General features: G+C 36.9%; 1 protein-coding gene across 2 annotated transcripts; it reads right to left on the reverse strand.

Annotated features, from left to right (window-relative positions):
- Positions 1–5419: 5419 nt before the first annotated feature.
- zbtb32 (zinc finger and BTB domain containing 32) lies at positions 5420–22154 on the reverse strand. Of its 2 annotated transcripts, none has more exons than XM_077207864.1 (5): positions 22015–22154; positions 17639–18646; positions 14482–14582; positions 6209–6382; positions 5420–6020 (listed from the first exon to the last, which is right to left on the reverse strand). In XM_077207864.1, the coding sequence occupies exons 2-5, from the start codon at positions 18571–18573 to the stop codon at positions 5791–5793; spliced, it is 1440 nt and encodes a 479-aa protein (XP_077063979.1). In that variant the 5' UTR covers positions 18574–18646; positions 22015–22154; the 3' UTR covers positions 5420–5790. The 2 variants fall into 2 exon arrangements, with proteins under 2 accessions (XP_077063979.1, XP_077063980.1); XM_077207865.1 differs by lacking the exon at positions 22015–22154 and adding an exon at positions 21473–21779.
- Between the last annotated feature and the right edge of the window lie 597 nt (positions 22155–22751).

The raw sequence follows: 22751 nt of genomic DNA on the forward strand, positions 1-22751 counted from the left end.
GGCCAAAAAGGGCTGACGTTCTCTAAAGGGGGTCGCACACCGGACGAGAAGCGCAGCGTCGCGTCTAGGACAACTCGGTATCGCACACCGGACGCGCACTTTCTCAGTTTATGGCCAGCAATATGGTTATGTGTAAGGACATTATGGAATTAAGATAATTTCTGTACTATGTAATGATTGCACTGTAGCTACAATTAAACACAATCGTTGCTAATCTGCAGTCTAAACACACTTTACCTCAGAGCGTCCGTTAACTGAATGAATTGCAGAATCTAGTCTGACAATCCGATAAAATCAGCAATGTTCATTCAAGCTGCTGATTTCTGTAAATTAATGTAAAACCTGAATGCATATTGCTGCACAGGGTGAAGTCAGTAGGCTATAAGAGGTGTCAAGTAACGAAGTAAAATACTTAGTTACCTTAACCAAGTTGAAATTTTGGGTATCTATACTTTACTGGAGTAATTATTTCAGCCGACTTTTTACTTCTAGGCTAGGCCTACTCCTTACATTTTCACGCAATTATCTGTAGGATACTTTCTACTCCTTACATTTTAAAAATTGCCTCGTTACTACCATTTCATTTCGTCTTGCTGTCATTCCGGCTTGTCATCGTTCAAAAAAAATTACCAATAACATACACGGTTAATAGATCTGAGTCCCGCCTCTTTGAATCGCTAAACTGATTGGCTTTGTGTTTTCTTGCTAACTTGAGATAAGATTCATTTGGTTGTGCGAAGCGGCAAAACTCCTCCGAAGGAAACCTAGAGATGCGGTAAGCGACGGAGCTTAAAAACATGTCAGCAGTTTTCTGCTCAAGAACACGGGGCAAATCGCGTCAAATATTGATTTGGGGACAGCCGTTTTTACAATACATATTGTATGACAATTGCGAGATAAGTGGCAAAGATAATCGTTATGTGTGTGTGTGTGTGTGTGTGTGTGTGTGTGTGTGTGTGTGTGTGTGTGTGTGTGTGTGTGAGAGAGAGAGGGAGTGTGTGTGTGTGTGTTAGAGAGAGAGAGAGAGAAGAGATTGTGTGTGTGTGTGTGTGTGTGTGTGTGTGTGTTTGAGAGAGAGAGAGAGAGAGAGAGTGTGTTTGTGTGTGTGTGAGAGAGAGAGCGAGAGAGAGAGAGAGAGAGAGAGTGTGTGTGTGTGTGCAACCCTACATTATAGGGTCAAAATATATATATTTTTAAAACAGCTTATAAACAGACTAAGTAAAAATGCAGAAAGTTGTCTGTGACAGGTGACTCTATCTTCCGCTTCATGAAACACGTTAATGCTCAGTAGTACACATGTATGGTTCTTTAATTTATTTGCAGTGTAGGCCTACTAAAATTGAAATTGAAAGCTGGGGCAGTGCACTATAGGCCCCTGTGGTGTGGCCTAAGCTTTTGTCCTTAATGGCATTTTTTCCCCTTACATTACTTTTACTTTTATACTTTAAGTAGTTTTGAAACCATTACTTTTACACTTTTACTTGAGTAAAAAGCTTGAGTTGATAGTATAACATTATTAATAACATTATTATTATTATTATAATAACACAAATAACATTATTTTGGTGTTAAAATTCCAGATAACTTTAAAAGAACACTTTGCTCAAAATGTTGAGAACCTTGCCAGAATGTTCTAAGAACATTCCCTGTTGGCGTTATGGTACAGCCAACACTTTTCGGCTCCAGTACGTTCTGGGAACGTTAATTTTTGGTTCCTTGTAGTTTCCTCGTTCCTTGAATGTTCCTATTTGGTTAAAAAACAAAACAAGTGGGAACATGTGTTTGCTGGGGACATTAGCCTACTAGGCTACATTGCGTGTAGCCTATGCAACATTTCTTAGCGGTCCAGCTTCTGGAATGTTCACATATTTTAGTCCCTAAATATATTCAGTAAAGGATTCTGTCAAATTAATCTGTAAAGTGAGACTGGATCAATAATGCCATTATTTTAATGAGTCAGTGTGCTGTTTTTTTTTAACATTCACTTACCTGCACGTTGCACATAAGGTGACCACCATCAAACAAACCAAATGTGGGACAATTATTAGTTTGTGTGGGACAATGTTACCAACACTTAAACATAACCTGAAACTGTTATATAATGTCTATGTAACTTAATAAAAAAACATTTGTATTCTGCCTTTCAGCTGATAAAAATTATTTGTTCTTTAGTCCCTTCTAGAAAACACCATTACATCACTAGGTAACATAACATGTCTTTATTTTACATGTCATTTTAAATCAACATCACTGAGCCGGCAGGCATCATGCAGATAACTATTTTGAACTGACCAAGTCCAACTAAAATCCAACAAAATAAATAATGAACAAATAAAATATGACATGAAATGATATCATTGACAGTCTTATATATTAAGAATATATTAAACCAAAAACTTTAGTTGACAATCAAAACAACTTAACAATGTTTGTTTATTACTGGAAAAAAAGACATCCAAGTTTGGTAAAGCTAATCAATGGTATGATTGGTTAATTAATTTGAATATCCCCAACTGAGCAAGCCAAAGGCAACAGGTGAAAAACTACGCCGCAAAAAGAATAAATAAAATACTTTCTTACAAAGGCAAAAGAACGCATGCACGTTTTATTAATATGATAATTAAAAACCAACAGACCAATGAAAATTCGGGACAGTTTCTCAATATGCGAGGTGCGGGACAAGGGGTGAAAATGCTGTGCGGTATTAATTGGTAATAATTTGTAATAATAGGTAACAATCCTTCCAATGACTATAGTGACCTAAATTAAGTTTAAAAATGCTACATTTCTATTTAAAAAAAGCAAAGAAAGAATAGCCTACATATGACGATGAGAAAGAGTCCCATATTTGTACAAACAAAATGCAATATTTTTAATGTTTTTCAGAAATTCTTGTCTGTTATTATTCTTGCTGTCGCAGAAGAAATAAATCTATTTTTCACACACACAAACAAATGTTTGGGTATTCTTGACCTACAGAGTGGCAGTAAACTATGATAATCATCACGGTGGTGTTCTATGGTGAAGGATCTGTGGTCGCCAACAAAGAGGTCACACTTTCAGTCAGTCGTTGCCACCACACAGCAATGTTTTGCCAGTTGAGAGACTTATGCCCAAAGTGTACCTAGGACGTCCGCACACTCCGTCCGCGTGCAGCCCAATTTTTTGGGACCACGCAGACGGTGTGGGTACAACAGTGAACTTGCGAGTGACTTTAGCACTTGAAAATCCGAGCCTTAACTTTGCTCTATGCATTATTATACATAGAAGCTTTTCATTTTAAAAGCTGTTATCGTTCTAAATGAGAAAAGTTTTAAATGCTTTCAATTCTAGGAAGCATATAGAATTATCTATTTATGTTTGTATGTAATTGTCAAGTGTGGAAAGCTAGAACAGTTTCATTCATTCATTTCAATCATGACAACTCTGAATAGATTTAAACAGTATTTATTGATAAGAATAGAATGTATATAGACTTTCTTGGTGGACTAGATCTGTTACACTGATGATGATGAGTTGAAAATTCTGTCATCATTTACTCACCCTCATGTCATTCCAAATCCATAATACTTTCGTTTATTTTCAGAAATCAAGTGAAGATATTTTTAATGAAATCAGAGATTTCTGACCCTCTGTTGACAGTCTACGCTACTATTATTTTGACATTTCAAAAACCTCATAAAGATATCAAAAAAGAATCCATATGAATCAAGCTTTTTAGTCCAAATTTTATGAAGAGACATGATAACTTAATATAATGAACAGATTTAGGCTTTTATTCACATATAATCATTCATCAACTAACTCACACATCAGTTGCAGTAAACAGAAGCTCAAGCATGTTTTCTTGACGTGTGAGAGCCAGTGAGGTTTATTCTCGTGTTGTTACATAGTATGTTTGACCTTCAGCAAGAACTTATGAGGTTAATTATCGTGCGTTAAGCTCGGTTGAGCTTCTGTTTATGTTCACTTATCAATGATTATATGTGAATAAAAGCCTAAATTCAATATTTTCATCATATAAAGCAATCATTTCTCTAGAAAATTTTTACTAAACCACTCAATTCATATGGATTAGTTTTACGATCTCTTTATGAACTTTTTGAAGTGCCAAAGTGCTAGTTGCTCAGCTGTCTATGGAGGGACAGAAAGCTCTCAGATATCATTAAAATATCTTCATTTGTGTTCCGAAGATGAACGAAAGCTGTACGGGTCTGGAACGACATGAGGATGAGTGAACGATGACAGAATTTTTTTTTATTGGTGAACTATCCCTTTAAGGCTTCTGCCGAAAGATGCACTAAATACAGCGAATAGAATGCGAGCTGCTGCGAGAACTCGAAAAATTAACTTTTGCCTCTTGTTAAATTTAATTAATTAAAATAAGCTAGAGTAACACATTTGTTAAAATTTTGTCACAACTTAATTTAATTGTTTAATATTTAAAACTGAAGTTTACTTAATTAATTTCTGAGATAACTACATTAATCATTTTTGTTGACAACTAACTGGGCAGTGGATCTGTAGTTCCCAGCATGCTTTGCAAGGTACTGCATTAGGAGGATAAATGTAGGGGTTGAAGTGTTATTTTATGTTTTTCTGTAAATGGAAAGATGTTGTTAGTTAATGTTAATGTTTAATATTCAGTAATGTTAGAAACTTAGAAGACTTTCTGTAATGTTTTTGAATTTTGTGGTTGACATTATGCAGAAGAGTGGTGACTGTGTTTAGTTTTGGGCTGTGGGCGCTCAATATACTCTATACATGCATTAAACCTCATTTGCAGACCTGCATAAGTAATTTTCAATATTACTCTGTAAAAAAGTGGTTTAAATTAAACTGAACACTAGTAGCTCTTATCATTGGAAATAACTGTAGAGTCAAATTAGCCAAAATTATAATGTTGGTGATTTTAGGCAGGGCAAAAATTAAATATAGTCAACCTGACAAAACTTTATCTAGCAGCAATGACTAAATTAATTTAAGTTCATGCAACAAGATTACAACAAATAATTAAAAAAAAAATAGATTTTGTTGTAAAAATCGAATTAATTTTCGTGGAAAAGCTTTCCTTAATTTAATTAAGTTCGTTCAACAGCTTATTTTTTTTTTGAGTGAGGAAAGTAGGGAGAATCCCCTAGGAGATTTAAGCAGGTGGTGCTGGGGAAGTTGGAGGGCAAGGACAATTTCCATGTTGCATTGGTTCGGAACAGAAAAAAATAGGCTAGATTGAACAAACAGATTGATTGCACAAAAGTGCTCTGCTGACAAAAAATCAGCTGCTTGGAAAAGTTTCAAGACTAAACTATGTATTTATTCAGAATATAGGCCAACTGTCATACTCTTCTTCATAGGCTTTCATGTAGATCAATTTGCATACTTCCAGACACGGATTAAAAAAAGCCACAAACGCTTTCAGTTTTAATCATAATGCTTTTATTAAAAGATTGAATACAGTGTGTAAATAGATCACATAGTGAGTGCTTAGATAAATGCTTCAGATTTTACCAGCTCAATAAATAAACGTGCATTTTGTATGCTATTGTGATGATTGATATTTCACAGAGAAAAATATGTAATGAAATTACAATCTACTTCCTCTAGACGTCTTCAAAGAAAACATCCGTCATTGGCATAAATGCCCCTTGTATGTAAATTAAATATATTATCATATGTGTAAAATGGCTTCAAAATAGATTCATAAAAGTATTCAAAATAACAAAACTGTATTAAATGTACCATATCTACACATTTTCTCCCCATGGACTCAAATGTCCAGTATTTGCATGGTCAGGTGTGGCAGTTGTACAGGTATGTGCTGCTCAGGCTCCAGTCTGGAGGGAAGTCTTGCGTAGGGTGATTCTTCAGGTGTTTCTGCATGGCTGCCAGGCTGCTACAAAACTCCAGGCACAGGGTGCACTGGTACGGTGTGGCGCCACCGTGAGTGCGCAGGTGCTTGATCATAGCCGAATAGTCACGGGAACGTTGGCCGCACAGCCGACACTCAAATGGTTTTTCACCTGGACGAACAGAAAATCAAAACGAATTCAAAATATAAAAGGATATAATAGTATCTCAATGCTACTAAAACACTGATTCGGATTAAAGATCTAATCTTGATTCAGTGAAACAAGGTTTGATTTCTCAGAGAGTGAGGATGTTCAGCTGGAGCTCAAACTCTGCTCATGGGTTTAAATGTTGGTTGTACCTGTGTGGACCCGGTGATGAGTGTCCAGCTGGTGTTTAAGGCTGAACCTCTTGCTACACTGTTTGCACTGGTAAGGCTTCTCTCCCCCGACACCTCTCCTGAGCGAGCGCAGAGATCGCCTGTCCCGTCCACCTCGGCCACAGAACTTACACCTGAACGCCATCTCCCCCGAACCTGCCAACAGGGTGATGGCAGAACAACAAACAGTAGTTGAGTAACTGTGAACAAGTAGACTAGAAATAGAACACTTCTCTGTTATCAGTGGACAATCTTTTTAATGCAGTTTCATTTCAGAAGAAAACCACAGACAAAGAGGTTTGAACAGTCATATGTGGCTCAGTTTACATATAATCTTCAAAGTCTATTTACCCGTTTTTCACGCATTAAATATTTATTTTTTTGTTTTGCATGAATGCAGATTCATTTTTTAAATTAATTTTTTAGCACTTATTCAAAACCCAAACATTCAAAGGTTTGCGGTTATAATATATTTTTTAAATGTTTTTGAAAGAAGTCTCTTATGCTCACAAGGGCTGTATTTATTTGATCAAACAGTCAAAACTGTAATATTGTACAACAACATATTATACATAATAATAAATATTATTACAATTTATTCCTGTGATGTTTAAGCTGAATTTTCAGCATCATTACTCCAGTCTTCAGGGTCACATGATCCTTCAGAAATCATTTATTTTGATTTGATGCTCAAGAAACATTTCATTCTTCTTCTTTTTCTTCTAAAACTTTTTTTGTTTTTGTTGTTGTTGTGAAAACTGACTTTTATCCCCAGGATTGTTTGATTTAATAGAACAATCAAAAGAACATTTATTTGAAACAAGTCTTTTGTAATGTTATAAATGTCTTTACTATCGCTTCGGATTAATTTAAGGCATCCTTACTAAATAAAAGTATTATTTCTTTCAAAACAAACAAGCAAAAATCGGACTGACCTCAATCTTTTGAATGGTGAATATATGCCTGTTGTTGTATATGCATGTTCTTTTAAGACAGAAAGAGTGACCGTTCGACTAAAACTCTCAACACATCATCATGGTCTCTGAGGCAAAAACAGTTTCAGTTCTTGACGAGAAAGCAGGGTTATTTTTGGTCTGATGCTGGTCAGTTCTTTGGCCCCTCATATCTGCTCAAATATGTTTAAATTTGATGTGCTGCTGCTGGTGATGATTGTTCCATCCTGTTAAAACACCAGTAAACCACGCGTGAAAGTGAAACGAGACTTAATATAAAAAATAATAGTAACACATTCAAATATGGTTCCATTTGTTATAATTACCCTACATTAGTTAAAATGAAAAAAAACAAAACAATGAAAAATACTTCTAAAGCATTTGATAATCTTAATGTTAATTTCAACATTTACTAATACATTATTAAAATCAAAAATCTGTTAATATTATTTAATGGGCTTGAGCAAACATGAACAATTGTTTTGATTAACTAACATTAACAAAGATTAATAATTGTTATTTTTAGTTAAAACATTAACTAGCATTAACAAATGAGACCTTATTGTAAAGTGTTACCAATAATTTAGCTTTTTTTTATTACATTAAAAAAATCACCTAAAACATTTATAATAATAAAATACCAATGTCTGCCTCTATATTGCATTTTCTAATTTAATACGAACATGCATTTTAAATTATATTATCACAGAAATTTGAGTGAACTGAATTTCACACTTTTAGACATTTATCAGTAGACTAAGCCTTGAATGACAGCAGATCTCGAGCTGCACGAACATTCGCAGGTTGAACATCTTGTTTGTTTCACTAACTTTGTATACAAAGTACATTTTCATTTGGACCACTTTCAAAAGACCACAACTTTATCAGAATCAACATGTGGTCAATCTCATTTCCAGTCCACTTGAGATGTCTGCACGATGTTTGATTAAATGGTTTGCAGCTGGCCAGAGAAATATGTTGTACAACTCTCTTAAGACAAAAAAAAAATGTATAAAGAATCGTGTATGGCATTTCAGGGCTTCTGTACAGTATTCAAAAGTATTCTTATTAATCTCAAATTCTGTTTAAAATGTTTTTGTTTAAACTGAATTCTGCATAAGATGCTCAACCCGTAAATGTTCATGCAGCTCGAAATCTGTTGTCATTAAAACAAAAGATGGACAAACCAAAAACTCATAAATGTCAAAGTGTGAAATAAGCTCACTCTAATTGCTGTGATGATAATTTGTTGTGGAAATGTTTGTATTAAATCAGAAAATGCAGAAGATGCATTTGCATCAGTGCTCTCAGACTTTGGTTTATTTTCTTTTTATTATAAATGTTTTAGGTGCATTTTTTGTTTTCTGTAATCATAAAACTTTCTCTTAATTTACATGTTTAAATGAACCAATGAGGACCTTTCTTTATATAATAGCTGTTGCTAATATGCTTACACAGTTAAAGAAAATAAAAAAATAAATAGTATTAACTGTATGAATGATGACAGAGACAGAACAACAATATCTTTGACTAAATGTTTTTTTTTGTGTGTATAATTTTAATTCGTTTCCTCAAGTCAGAAAAAAAAAATGACACTGCTTGTTAAGGAATCTTCATCGGAAAGAAATCAAAACATGAATTTGAATTCTAGCTTTTAAATATCCAGTTCTGTTGAAATAATAAACCAATCTTATGTTTATTTTATATCAAATGTAAAAACTTCAAGATTAAAAGTGATTTATGGTCAAAAATAAAGTGACATCTAAGCTTTGGTAGTGCGCAGCCGAGGGGCCCAATTTTAGATAAACACATCCTGTGGCAACTTGGTGTGCAGCCTAGTTTATAGTTCTCCCTGTCCACACACGAACACACACATACACACACACACACACACACACACACACACACACACACACACACACACACACACACACACACACACACACACACACACACACACACACACACACACATACACATATACATTCACACACCACATCCTCCCCTGTACAGCTCAGTGTGAAAAAAGCATGGTTAACACTTTCTGCCTTTATATTTGCTAAGAAGAGTTTATGACAATCATATGGACACTTGCAAGGTTGTGTAAGCTTACACTTCAGAGCATGCTGAAAAAAAAAGCAAACACAAAAGTTGTGTGAAACTAAAGCAAACATACGTGCACATGACAGACATTGTATTCACACATATAAACACCCACACATTCCCACATACCCCACACTCTCTCACACAACACTAAACCAGGATGCAGCACAGTAACATAAAACTGCTGCAGAAACTTGCGCCATTACAGCACAAGTTTGCTGTTTGAATAGGTGACATCGTACAATGTGCCCAACCATTCTTAAAACATTTTAATAAAACCAAAACGCATCTGGACACTTTGGAAACTGTGCAGCTGGTACCCTAAAATGACTTGAGTTGGCGTAACCAAATGTTGTCAGATTGAAAGAGTCAAATGAAGCACATTTTTAGGTTGTGAGACAAATATTTTCATGCAAGTTCATGGAAGAAAATGTTATATTTCAGAACTTAATGCATAGGTTGTTGACATGCTTTTCTTCTAAACCTACTTTAATAATTACATGCAATTGCAAATAAATAAGAGACTACATTAGAATATGTTATAAAAAAAAATCCACAGGACAATTTCAGTTAATTGCAAAAAAAGCTACAAGGTGTAAAAAAAACTGCATTCCCTAAATATACACTTTACATTTTAATTAATAGAAGTATGCATTTATATTTATTTTAAAACTAAAACTACCCACGTGTATGTGATGCACTAAATACAGTATAGGTTACATGCTCTCTTAAAGATAACATCATAAAAATGTGTTACTATCATTCTCACCCCAAAATGATCCGACGTGCACACAAGCTCAACACATAAAAAGCGCTCTAACCCCAAATTGGATGTAGAAAGAACAAGTCGACACTTCTCTTTTGGTACTGTATTCAAACCACCATGGAGCACAGAGCCAATCAACCGCAGGACTGTGCTGATGCACCACGAGAAGCCACAGTTTTCTGTCGCACACAGCTTTACACCCCGTTTTAAAAGGTAAGGGGTCATTTGGTTCTGTACAATGAGAGAACCCTATGTGACCTAGGACAAAGCACAACCAATATTGTGACAGTGAACCCTAAAAAGTATCTACACACTTAAGTAGCTTACAATGCATGAATGTCATTGCATTAGATGCCAAGCGGCATCTGAAAACAAATGCTGCAGGAGTGCGTCTCAGAAATAACTTTTTATGAACATTTAACCAGGTGTGATTTTTTTTTTGAATCTGATGCATGAAGTAATTTCCCTTCAAGTTCACACATTTGTCCTAGCAGATTAACAGCAGGTGTATTGCACGGATGTATTGCATTAATGTCTGATAACCAGAGAAAACAGAAACTCTGTGTTACTTGGTTACTTTTCATGTAAAGTAATGTGTTATGTTTCTTTTGCTTTACTTTTTCTCACCTGGACTGGGCTTGCTTATTTGTTTTTAATGACACAAGTAAAAAAAGGTTCATAAGAAAAAAATATTTAAAAAAAGGTTACGTAGGCAAATGTAAAAGTGCTTTCACCAAAGTGAAATGAATAAGTCTCAGGCTGAAGGAAATGCAAATGCACGCCTGTCCAGTAGAGGGCGCAGCTCAAAAAAACATTTCAGCTGTGCTGCTATTCTGGATTGCAGGAGAATAGGATGAAGAATAAAGTTCAGCTCTCTTACTTCAGCAATAAAAAAATAATAATTATTGAATAATACAAAAGAAACAAATGTGACTGTGACAAGGGGGGTGTAGTAAAGCTGAGTCTGCACGGGGAGAGAGAGCAAAGACGAGCGGTGAGAAGTGCATGATGATTAACACCTGTCTCTAATTCCAGTAACTGACAAAGAGACAGGATGAATAGAGCTCTGAGGACATGTTTTATGTGTTGGAAATTTTTGTCACTCTATATTGAATGCGCATGAGTGCTTTTATTTACGAACATTGTTACAGTGGTGCCGAAACCCTGGGAGAAGAAGTGTGCACGCCGCCATGCAGCCAGCACAAATACCACCTGTTGAGCTGGTCTAATTGCTCACCGGTCTCCACCAGACACAACACCAAGCCCTTATGGACCTCAAACTGGAGCAGGAGGATCGATTCCGTCTGCTGGACCAGGGGCAGGAGGAGGACCGGTGGGTCTTCCGGACGCAGCCTCCACCTTCTCCCACATACCTCTATTTAAAACGACTCAGAGGCGTTTGTGGACCTGTTTGAGAAGAAAGCGGAGGAGGCCGGTGCGCCTGATTCCGCTGCTGTCCGGGGAAGCACAGTTAGCAGCACAACAGTTGCCTGTGGCGAACTTCCTGCCATATGGCGACCTCAAGCGATGTGAGAAAAAAGTTTTTGAAGAATCCATTGTTTCATCAGGACTATGTTCATTTTATGAATGATGTAATTACCAAGGGCTATGCAGTGAAGGTAACAAACCTCAACTGGAATGACGGAAAAGTATGTTACCTTCCTCATCCTTCAACGGGTCATCCGCTCCACCGAACAACACCGCCAGCGTTTTCGGTTAGTGGAGCTGGGGGATTGCAGCCGGCCAAGTGGCTGATGGCCCAGCCCCGAGATGTCAAGGAAGTAATCGACCTGGTGGTGCTGGAGCAGTCCATCGCTCGTCTGCTACGCAGGACTGCTGAGTGGGTTCAGTGCCACCACCGACTGTCACTGAACGTGGCAATCCAGCTGGCCGAGGATCATAGGGCGGCATGCACAGGGGGCGGCGAGCCCCTCCCTAATGTTTCTCTCTCGTCCCGTCCCTATTCCCAGGTCGTGGAGAAATGCCCCCCCGCGACAGCCACAGCAGGGAATAGGCAGTCTGGCCTCTGAGGTTTCCCAGGGTTACGGACCTTGGACACAAGGGGACGTGTCCGAGAGTGCCGGAGCCTCTGCGTATTTTCGCCTCTCCCCTCTCTCTGTCAGTCTCTTGCCCAACTGTGTGTGGAGTGTGGAGGTACAGTGCCTGGGCTTCCACTTGGGACATGGGCAGGTGCATCCCCAAATTGATAAGGCCGGTGCGATTGGAGCCTGCCCAAATCCCAAGACCAAAAAGCAGGCGAGACAGTTCCTGGGGCTTGTGGGATATTATAGGAGGTTTGTGCCTAATTATTCTGAGCTAACCAGCCCGCTGACTGATCTTACTAAAAAGAAAACTCCAAATCCGGTCCAGTGGATTGAGCTGTGCCAATAGGCTGTAACCAAAGTGACAGCTGCTCTGTGTGATGGGCCACTCTTACAGTCTCCTAACTTAGATCTCCCCTTTTTATTGCAGACAGATGCGTCGGACAGAGGGCTGGGAGCCGTCCTGTCCCAGCTGGTCGGAGAAGAGGACAACCTGTCAACCTGAAGTGAGATCGGCCAACAATCTAACAATTCCCCATAGACAAAATCAAGTCTATCAAAACTTCTGTTTTAGGCCAATGTATGTGTTCTACAAAGTCATTGTAGCATTTTAACTCATCTATAATGCTAGATGCTAGCATTTATTTACATCTATGCACCTGGTAGACACTTTTGTCCAAAGTGACTTGCATTACATCACAATTTATCAGTTATGCATTCCCTGGAGATTGAATCTATGACTGTGGCATTGCTGGTGCCATGCTGTGCTGTTTGAGATATAGGAATGAAAAAAAAAAAAAAATTATAATAATATATGTGTGACCCTGGACCAAAAAAAAAACAGTTACATGGGTCAATTAAAAAAAAATTGAGATTATAAATAATAATAATGCTATCAAAAAAGCTGAACATATAAGCTTTCCATTGATGTATGGTTTGTTAGTATAGGACAATATTTAGGCGAGATACAACTATTTGAAAATCTGGAATCTTAAGGTGCAAAAAATCGAAACATTGTGAAAATTGCCTTTAAAGTTGTCCATTTATGTTCACTATTGTGCTGCATTCACTCACAAAAATAAATTTTTTGGGTAGGAAATAATTTTTAGGAATTTGGGTTCGAAACAAAATATCTTCATGGAACATGATTTTTACTTCATATCCTAATAATTTTTGGCATAAAAGAAAAATCAATAATTTTGACCCATATAATGTATTGTATACCCGTGACAAATATACCCGTGCTACTTATGATTGGTTTTGTGATCCAGGGTCACATATAGATAAATAACGATAAAAAATAACAAACTTTGCATTTCACCTCTGCTCTACCTTGTTTCACAGTCTAGCTTTCCACTCTTAGAATAAACATTTTCTATATAAACCGAGGTCCTGACTCTCTGTGGTCATTAAAAATTCCAGGATGTCCTTCGAAAAAGAGTAGGGGTGTAATCCCGGTATTCTGGCCAAATTTGCTCCTTGGCCTCTGTCCAACATGGCCTCCTAATCATCCCCATATTGACTGATTGGCTTCATCACTGTCTCCTCTCCACCAGTAAGCTGGTGTGTGGTGGGCGTTCTGGCGATACCAAAAATGTTTTAAATGATTGGATAATACTTTCATGCTTTAAAGGTTATTTAAATTTTTGTCTAGTGAAAAAAGTATTTTTATGATCCGTTATATTCATAAAGTTTAATTAAACTAAATAATTAATTTAAACAAAAATAATGAACTAAAACTAAATTCATAAAATTATCCTATGATGGGACCCTCTAAAAGGTTCTATACAGTATGAAGTGCCTGACAGAACACTTTAAGGTTCTATATTGAACATTTTCTTCTAAGATTAGACTATAATAGACTATAAGAGTAGACTCCTGGCATTGACTATAAATATTGTTGGCCTTTTGACGAATAGCTTTGTTCTTCTATTATAAGACGCCTTAGATAAAATCATCTGCAAAATGCATAATTGTACATGTACATGTAAAATAAAATAAAAACCATTTAATGGTAAATTCTTGCTGAAAGCTCAATTCTTGCTCAAGTTCTACTTATAGATGCATTCAATTTTACATTTCAAAAAACGTCATTTTTTCCACTGTCTTCTATCCTTTCTTTTACTGCTGTCAGAGGAAGGGTGGCAACGGCCACCATCTCTACTTTAAATTGCTTTCAGCTCTTTGAGAGATACACAACATTTACATCCTGTTGCGGGCATCCATTCCTCTGAACTACGAACAATGTCATTGCATCCAAGGTAAAATCTAAATCAGTTTGTGTTTCTGCAAGCTTCTGCATGAGTATCTATATGCCTTCTTTATTTTGTGCAGATACGAGTGTATAGAATTATTCCAGATTAATTTTTGTGCATTTACACAACATATTACCTGAGGTTGATGACCCAGTGGTTGGCCTCCAGGGGTTTTCCAGGGCCGGCTTACCGCAGTGTCTGCAGCATATCTCCCTCTCCTCTTGAACCTTTGGCTTCCTGTGGAAAATGTTGTCATGTTAACACTTATTCAAAGATGTCCATATTTTCCGTGCATAACTAGTGACATTAGCTTTTAGGGCTTTATTCATCATCAACTTATAACTTCAAAAACCGAGTCACTGCATTTTCCTCTGGTGTTTTTTTAACCACTTGTTGATCTGGTCAGCTAACACCTGCAGGTTCAGTTGCGCTTCTAGAGATGCATTTCAACACATTCAAGCGCTTTAGCTAGACCACAGCTAATTATGACCAGCAGGTAAAGGTCAGTGAGAAACCCACAAGGTTTCAGGTGGTTTAGTGTTTTGTCACATTTGTGCTATTATTTAGGAGAGAGTGCACACCAGTTAAAAGTTTTAAAAGACACTTGCCTGAATTTGTTTAACATGCTCTTAAAAAACTTTTGATCTAAATGCTGTAATTACTTCCTTAGACAAAAATAAATATGCCCAGGTATGACTTTCTTTACTACTTTATTTTACACTTTAATCAAGTAAAGTGTCAGCTTACATATGCATTCCTTCAACGCTTTAAAAAACATCCCAGGATGCACCTAATGAAGTATAAAAATAATAAGAAATGCGTAGGTGTGAAGAATACGAAGAGTAAATTTATGAACAAAACTCGATATACAGTGCTCTGTAGCCCCACACGGCAGAAAATTGCCATTCAAATGCATCTCAAATCTGTTTAATCAAACCATTAAGAAGATCAATTTAGACTTACATCACCTCCTTCTGTCTAAAACGTGACCAAAAAGTGTAAGAACAAAGGTTTTGCGCTCAGGTAGCAGGAAACAAAGCAAGCTGACTGGTTTCCTCTGCCAGAGTAAGGCAACCTGCAGCGCATCTACAGTGTGAAGAAAATATCATCCGATTTTATATCCGATTCAAATATTTAGAGCCAAATTAATAATAATAATATTCTCTTCAAAATATAAGAAGTGACCCTATTACCTTATGTATGAAAGGCCTTCAGATATTTACATTATTTGGGATGTTTAATCATGAATCTTGATGAACTGGTGAGTGGGTGGTTTGTTCTGTTTCTATGTATGTGCATGCATAGAAAAGAAAAAAAAGTTTCAATTTTACACTCACATAGAGGAAAACAAGCATAAAGATCTCTGTTTGAATGGGGCACTTGTTTGTGTGTGTGGCGAATTGCGGGGTGGAACAGACTTCAGAAATAGAACATCATGCTCTGAGGGTGGAGATGGCTGACTTTCATATTTGCTGTTTGTAAAGTTGGGGACAATTGGGGGGCTCCCCTCAGTTTCAGCCTTGATAGTAAGTGTTGTTTTCCAAAACACTCCCCTGACATATCCAGTATTTAGTGCACATGATGCTTATCCTGGCTGAAACACTTTAAATATTGACTGACAGGTCTTTATGTATGATCACAAGCACATCTAGATACATCATACACGTCTAATTACGAATTAAAGTAATCATAACAATGTTTATTATTCATACCCCAAAGTGTTTCATTACAAGAATATCTATGCATAATTGTCTTTTATTAAACTGTTATTCCAGTGCAGCTGAACCAGAGGCCGTTATTAGTTCCCCTCATTTTAATGGAGCCTGTTGAAAGACTATTCATGTAGGTGGAACAGGGGGCTGGTTAGGGAAAATGTGTATGTTGGAAAGTACAGAAAGAGAGCATATACACTACCCGTGAAAAGTTTGACATGCTTGATTGAATTTGCTTCTCAACTTAACTTAGACATGTTATAGAATACTGTTGTTGATATATACAATGCAAATACATACAAATGTTTGAAGAAAACATATTTTTGATGGTCATTATTTTATCTAAATAAGTGAAAGAAGTGTGCATGTGAACTTCAATACGGTTTAAAAAAGTATAGACATCATTTAGAATTTTATATTTAACCATCAAGTCGATTTCGAGCAATTGTGATCTTCTTCAGTATAGTATTGCATAGTAGGAAAGCATTCCTTTTTTTAAAGTAATGCAAGGTCGGATTTTGTGGTGTTTGCTTTGGTTATGACTGTAAATGTGTTGTTGCATTGGTAAAAAAAGTGTTTACCAGGCTTATGGTGTTCCGCTGAAATTAACTGACTATAATGTGGCTTCCTGCCGAAAATATCGTTATATAAAAGAGATTTTTCATCATGCTGACAATACCCAGATGTCTCATAACCCTGGACTTCTCCATGAAAAAAAGACTATGGACACTGGGCTGCTGAAGGTCAAAGTTTAAAATATATATATAGTTTCTTAATATTTAAATGTTATGAAATTTAATGCTCAGATATACAGACAGCCCAAAAGTATTTCAACACTTAAAAGAGATAGGTCACTTTTTTCTACGAAATATATTTGGATGAATGTTTGTATCCAAAATGTTTCCATTGTATGGACACAAATATTATAAATAATATTTGAATATTATTAAAAATAAATTATGTTCCACAGAAAAAAAAAATAAGAAAGAAAAGAAAGTCATACAGGTTCATAATTACATGAGGGTGAATAAATGATGACAGAATACAAATATTTGGGCGAACTTTCCCTTTAGCCACCCGTTAAACATGAATGCCATTGCATTAGATAGCAAGCATCTTAAAGTGATCAATATCTATTGTTTACCATTTAAAACCAATTAAAAAAAATGTTTTACTTGAAAATGTGTACATTGATATTTATTGATAATTAAGCTCGAGTCATGAGTTCAAATTGTAAGATTGCGTTTGTTTAAACCATCTCTCTCTGATTAATGTAAAATATGCAAAACAAACTCATTTTATTTATTGCCTTTTAGTTATTTTATCTGTTTATTCATTGAAAGAATCATCAGATACAATTTCTTTATGTATCTGGCTTTGTGTTTTGTATGCATATGAAAAAAACTAATAGTCCAAATCAAGCAAAAATTACTATCAATATGACAGAAAATAAAAAAATAAACCTCAAATGAACCGTAGCTCTTCATGTTCACTTGAATCTTTAAAATCAGTTTCACATTGTTGGATATTTGATCAAATCAATAACATTTTTAATTGTCGTTTCAGAAAGTCGTTTCTTACCTCTCTTGACTTTCTGACACGGACTCTGTTAAAGCTGTACTGATAGAGGTGTTCTTTCCTTTTAGACCCGAAACGAAGGGACTGTCTTGAGTCATCTGAGAAGAGTGTATGAGAGGGTGATAGGGGTGAAGCAACCCGGGATAACCCATAAGTGAGGAAGAGACATGTGGTTGGAGCGAGCGGTGCAGGAGGGGGTACATGGGTGTGGGGTACGGGTACGCTCGGAGCGAGTGGAAGGTCATAATTTCTCTACAGTTTAACACCATGCCACGAGACGGGTTGCATGGGGGCCAACAGAAGCGAGGGGTCGAAGATGGGGTGCTGGAGGAGATGATGGGTTCTCTGGTGAACATGGGAGGCTGAGGAGACACAGGAGAACAGCTTTTCTTGTGTGGATCATGGACCGACCTCTTGTGGTCTTTATTGGTGGAAGAATGTTCTTCTTTTAAAGAACAATCGAGGTTGACTTTATCCTTAGAGTGGCTTCTTTTAGACAACTCAGTGTGCTTGAATGTTTTGTCTTCTTGGTGTGACTTTACCATTTTTGTGTCTGTCTTAGTAGGGGAATTTGGACTACTAAGTTGTGCTTGACACTGTTCCACCAAAGACTCCACTTCCAGGTACTCTGCACCCTTCAGTAGCTCTTCCAGGTCATCTTTGGGCACCTCCACCGATTCGCTGTACACATAGTCCAAGATTTGCTTGAGTGTGTGGGGAGAGACGCTTTCTATAGCGCAGCTGTATCCCGGACCTGGACCGTGCTGGTTTGTTAACTGATGCTTGAGCCGCTTGCTCGCTAGCGCTAGGATCAGAGCATGGGCTTTAAATGAAAGGCCTTCCACGGTGAGAAGCGTGTCACAAAGGGTCCCTGCCTGACGGAGCTGCTCCGTCTGATGCAGAAAAGGCACGTGGTGAGGGTTATGAATGCGGATCATCTTCAAAGAGCGAAAGGGGCAGCTGAAGTGAGACGATCGGGTTTGATGTCGAGCTGTGAAATCTCATGTCAGCCTTTGGAAGGGGGAAAAAAAACAGAGGTTAAGTTTGTCAAGGGAAACTTGTTTAAATTTGTCAAAGGAATCGTAGTCGACGTGAAAGAGAGACAGAAAAAAGGTTCTCAGATACAAATCTTAAAATATTCTCTCATGAAATGAAAATTTAAAAAAAATCAGTAATTATATAAATTGCATATTTGATGTTGCCTACAACAAAATTGCAATTGATAAGGAGATTTATTACGTTATTTTTTAAACCCATCTCTCTCTGATGCAAAGTCAATTTATTTATTGGCTTTTAGTTATTTATATATTTATTTATTGACTTGTCAGGTTGACTGGATTTTGAAGAAATAGATCATTGATAGTCCAAATCAAGCCACGAAAATAAATACATAAATAAATTACCCATTTTTTTAAATCTAATTTCCTAAAATCAAATGCACTTTTTTGTCATAGCTATTCTAGTCCCTTCATTTGAGGGCACGTGGTAGTGTACAAATCATATCAATCTCTAGACATTCGACAGTCATGTGTAAGACAAGAAGATAGTTTAATCCTAACCAGTATCATTGTCATTTTACAAGCACCCAAAGATTAATCAATCTTTCGTAGTTAAGGTTTACAGACAGACAGACCGAAAGAAAGAGTGAAACATAGATAAGCCCGAAGCTTGAAACTTTGCATTTCACTTAATTTCAGAGATTGTGAAAGACATATTCAGAAGAATCAGTAGGGTTTTTTTTTTTCGGAACTCATCAGCGTCACAACACCTTCAACCTACTTTCAGCCATCAGGCAGACAAACTAATTCACAAAATGAAACTCTAGCAATGTTTAATCATTTCTATCTCACAATACATTCAACCATGAACTGGAATTTCATTGTCTAGGTTTGGCACAGAGTGGAGGCGGGCATGTCTGGTCATGTCAAGGTGCAAGGGCCTTTCGAATTTTGCATCACCTTTGAAATTCTGTTGTGAAGCACTCCGATGAAGCCACAGACCTCCTCAGAATATGAAACTCTGACTAATGCCGGTACGCTGAGACTCGTAAGAGTTCAAGTTTGTTTGATCAACAACAACAGTATCAAAGCCATACAGTAGGTCGGTTTAGATATGCATCTACTGTAGTAGCAGTGTGATGTGGTGTCTGGTGGAACGTTTGATTACAGTAGGCCTACATCGCAGCTGTGTACTAATTCCTCAGAATCACGCAGAAAGTGGACACGATTTCAATACTCGATCTTGAAGTGCGTGCAAAGAATGACTCTCCAAAAAACATGACATTTCTGGAATAAAAAATGGCCGTTTCTAGATATTATCATTGAGATGTACAAGGTTCGAGATTCAAGTATCTCAATCGGCGATATTCCTATGACCCATTGTCTGTTTTTGGTCATCGATCTCACAATTGCGTACAAAAGAAAGTAAGATTACCAAATGCCTGCAAAACTTGCTGATACGATCACTCCCCCTCAGCGCAGACGCAACGGTGACGGATTGTGGAACATATTGTTCTGAGATGACGATGCTCAATGTTCTAATTACTAGAATTGATGCTAAACTGGCTAAAAGTGAGACACACACACACACACACACACACACACACACACACACACACACACACACACACACACACACACACACACACACACACACACACACACACACACACCACATAGCATTGTAAAACATTTATCAAACAGGTGTGTGCAGATACTTCTTTTTCATAATTGTCCAAATTAACTGATGGGAGTTTACGCACTCAAAATACGTGTTCTTATCGATGAGGTTTTCTGGAACGAAGTTAGCCTATTTAAAGTGATAGTTCACCCACAAATGAAAATTGTCATGATTTACCTACTCTCACGTCGTTCCAAACCCGTATGACTTGTTTTCTTCGGCAGAACACAAAAGAGGATCGTTAAAGAACATTGTGTCTAAACACATTGAATTTTTAAATCACAGAGACAATTTTTCTAAATGTTTGGGATGACAAACATGTGTGAGTAAATGACTACAGATTTTTTTCGGTGAACGGTACCTTTGACAGAGAATATGCTCGGCTAAAAACAGAAAAGACTTCTGTGGTCCTTTGCAACTTTATTTGTAGCATTAGCTTGGGTGTGTGTGTGTGTACCACTTTTTCCCCCACATTTTAAGCTAGTGTGTTGTAATATAAGTGAGTCATATTACTGTACTAAAGCTACACCATAAATGCATCTAACAGTATATAGTAATTAGTGTTTAAACATGCAAAAATTAATATCAAATAGCCAAAAGCTACTAAGTTTTTGCTTTTCATAAGTCACAAAAAAACGTATAATCCAAGCCAATTTGACAAAAAATATCTAGTTATGTACTGTATGTAAAGCAAATGTAAAATGCTAAGCATATTCTACATTTTAAATCTAAAATAGTCAAATAAACATGAACGGTTTCATGCATTACTGCATTTACTCTATATTCTACAACTATCGTGATCACAGCAACTGCCAAGAAACAGGCCAGAGGTGCAGAAAGTTGTTTCTATGTTTATGACTAAATGAAATGCATATGGAAACACCAATAACTTATTTTGCTTTCTTAAGGTTTTGCTAAATTATTTCTACGACCAATTTGTTTTACATTTTTACTCTCTGTTATGCCATGCTAAACAAAGAGTGTCACATACCTCACCAGTTCCTATTCTTTCTTCGCCCACTTCTAAAGCCCCAATGCAGTTGAATTCTTATGTGAGTGTGAGAATAAGAAGAATGAAACTGAAGAAAAGGCTATGTAATTGCGATGCAATTTTTACTAAAACAACTGCAAGTTCTGCGGTATGAGCAATTGACTTACCTGCCGTACAGGCCCGTGGATGTCTTAATGTGACATGCAGGTTACACTCTGTCCCATCACCAAACCAAACCCTTCCCTTCATTGTACGAAACTACAGTACACCAGATGTCAAAACTACTGTCCAATGACAGACATTAGCCCAGGCCACAAAAATCTATGAGCGACCAAAAAGTCAACTATAGATTGTACAACAGAGAGTCAAATGCTGGTGATAACTTTAGAAAACTGCAAAAGTGCATCGGTCAGACCCACATAAAGACACAGCGAGAGAAAGAGGCCCATGAGTAACAGGGGAAAACCTGTCTGCACAGTGACACATCCTCTCCGGGCCTGCAGTCAGAAAAGACCTCAGCACACAATCAGACACTTGCACGGATGCTTTTGTAATCAAAAGATGTTTTTCCAGATATAGAAAGCACGGCACTTGGTGATGGGGGAGGGGAGGATGTAGACAGACAGCAGACAAGATGAGAAACAGCAAGATGACACTAAACTATGGAAAAGAAGAAGAGCCTGACTCACAGAAACTTTCAAAGACGTACCTATAAGCTCAAGGTGGAGGCTGCGTCCTGCCGCGAGCAAGTCAACAGAGATGCATTACCGCGCATTGCAACCTCAACCAGAGGTGTCATCGACCAGTGGATGCCTACATGTGGGTGAGATATAGCAAGGCCACCTCTAAACTCAAGCCAGCCCCTCCCCTTACACCTCAGACATCTGTGATTGGTCTTCTTCTCCTTTTTTTCTTCCTTTCTTTCACCATTTTTTTTTTCTTCTAGAAATCAAGTGCATCTGTGCTGTTGACTTATTTGTCCATCAAAACCCTTTAAGATAGCTGCAGAAATATGGACCTGGTAAAACTCAGAAAGTTGATTAATGTTACTATTTCCAATTAAGTAAACATTTTATAAGAGGAATACAATAAATTAGTTTTTATGTTAGAAATAGCACATCTGCTCAAACTTCTATGTTCACTTAATAGCGATACTGTCATAGAACAAAGCTAATATGATTTTCATATTTCTAAATTGTGAGTTTAATATTGTATCCGATACATTAAAAGATATATGATAGAGACATAAAACTACTTTAACTAATGCCTAACTCACTGTAAAAAAATATTTATAGATGCAAATTAAAAAAATTTGAATATGTTTTACATGGAAATACCATTTTAGTCTTTCTACTCCAAAATGTCATGTTTAATTCAATTTGTTACTATTTGTAATTATTTAATGAATAATCATGTATTAACTAGCAGTTTCTAGTAGTGAAAAAC

Source organism: Siphateles boraxobius, unplaced genomic scaffold, assembly GCF_051911475.1.
Source record: "Siphateles boraxobius isolate OS27281-9 unplaced genomic scaffold, OSU_SipBor_1 6, whole genome shotgun sequence".
In the NCBI taxonomy this organism is placed as follows: Eukaryota; Metazoa; Chordata; class Actinopteri; order Cypriniformes; family Leuciscidae; genus Siphateles; species Siphateles boraxobius.

Bases quoted from the DNA above. Each gene is read 5' to 3' on its own strand.
- zbtb32 (XM_077207864.1), bottom strand. From the start codon at position 18,573: ATGATCCGCATTCATAACCCTCACCACGTGCCTTTTCTGCATCAGACG. The intron at 14,583-17,638 runs GTAAGAAACGAC...CATTTTCCACAG, and splicing joins GTGTCAGAAAGTCAAGAGAG to GAAGCCAAAGGTTCAAGAGG. The intron at 6,021-6,208 runs GTACAACCAACA...CTGTTCGTCCAG, and splicing joins TCATCACCGGGTCCACACAG to GTGAAAAACCATTTGAGTGT.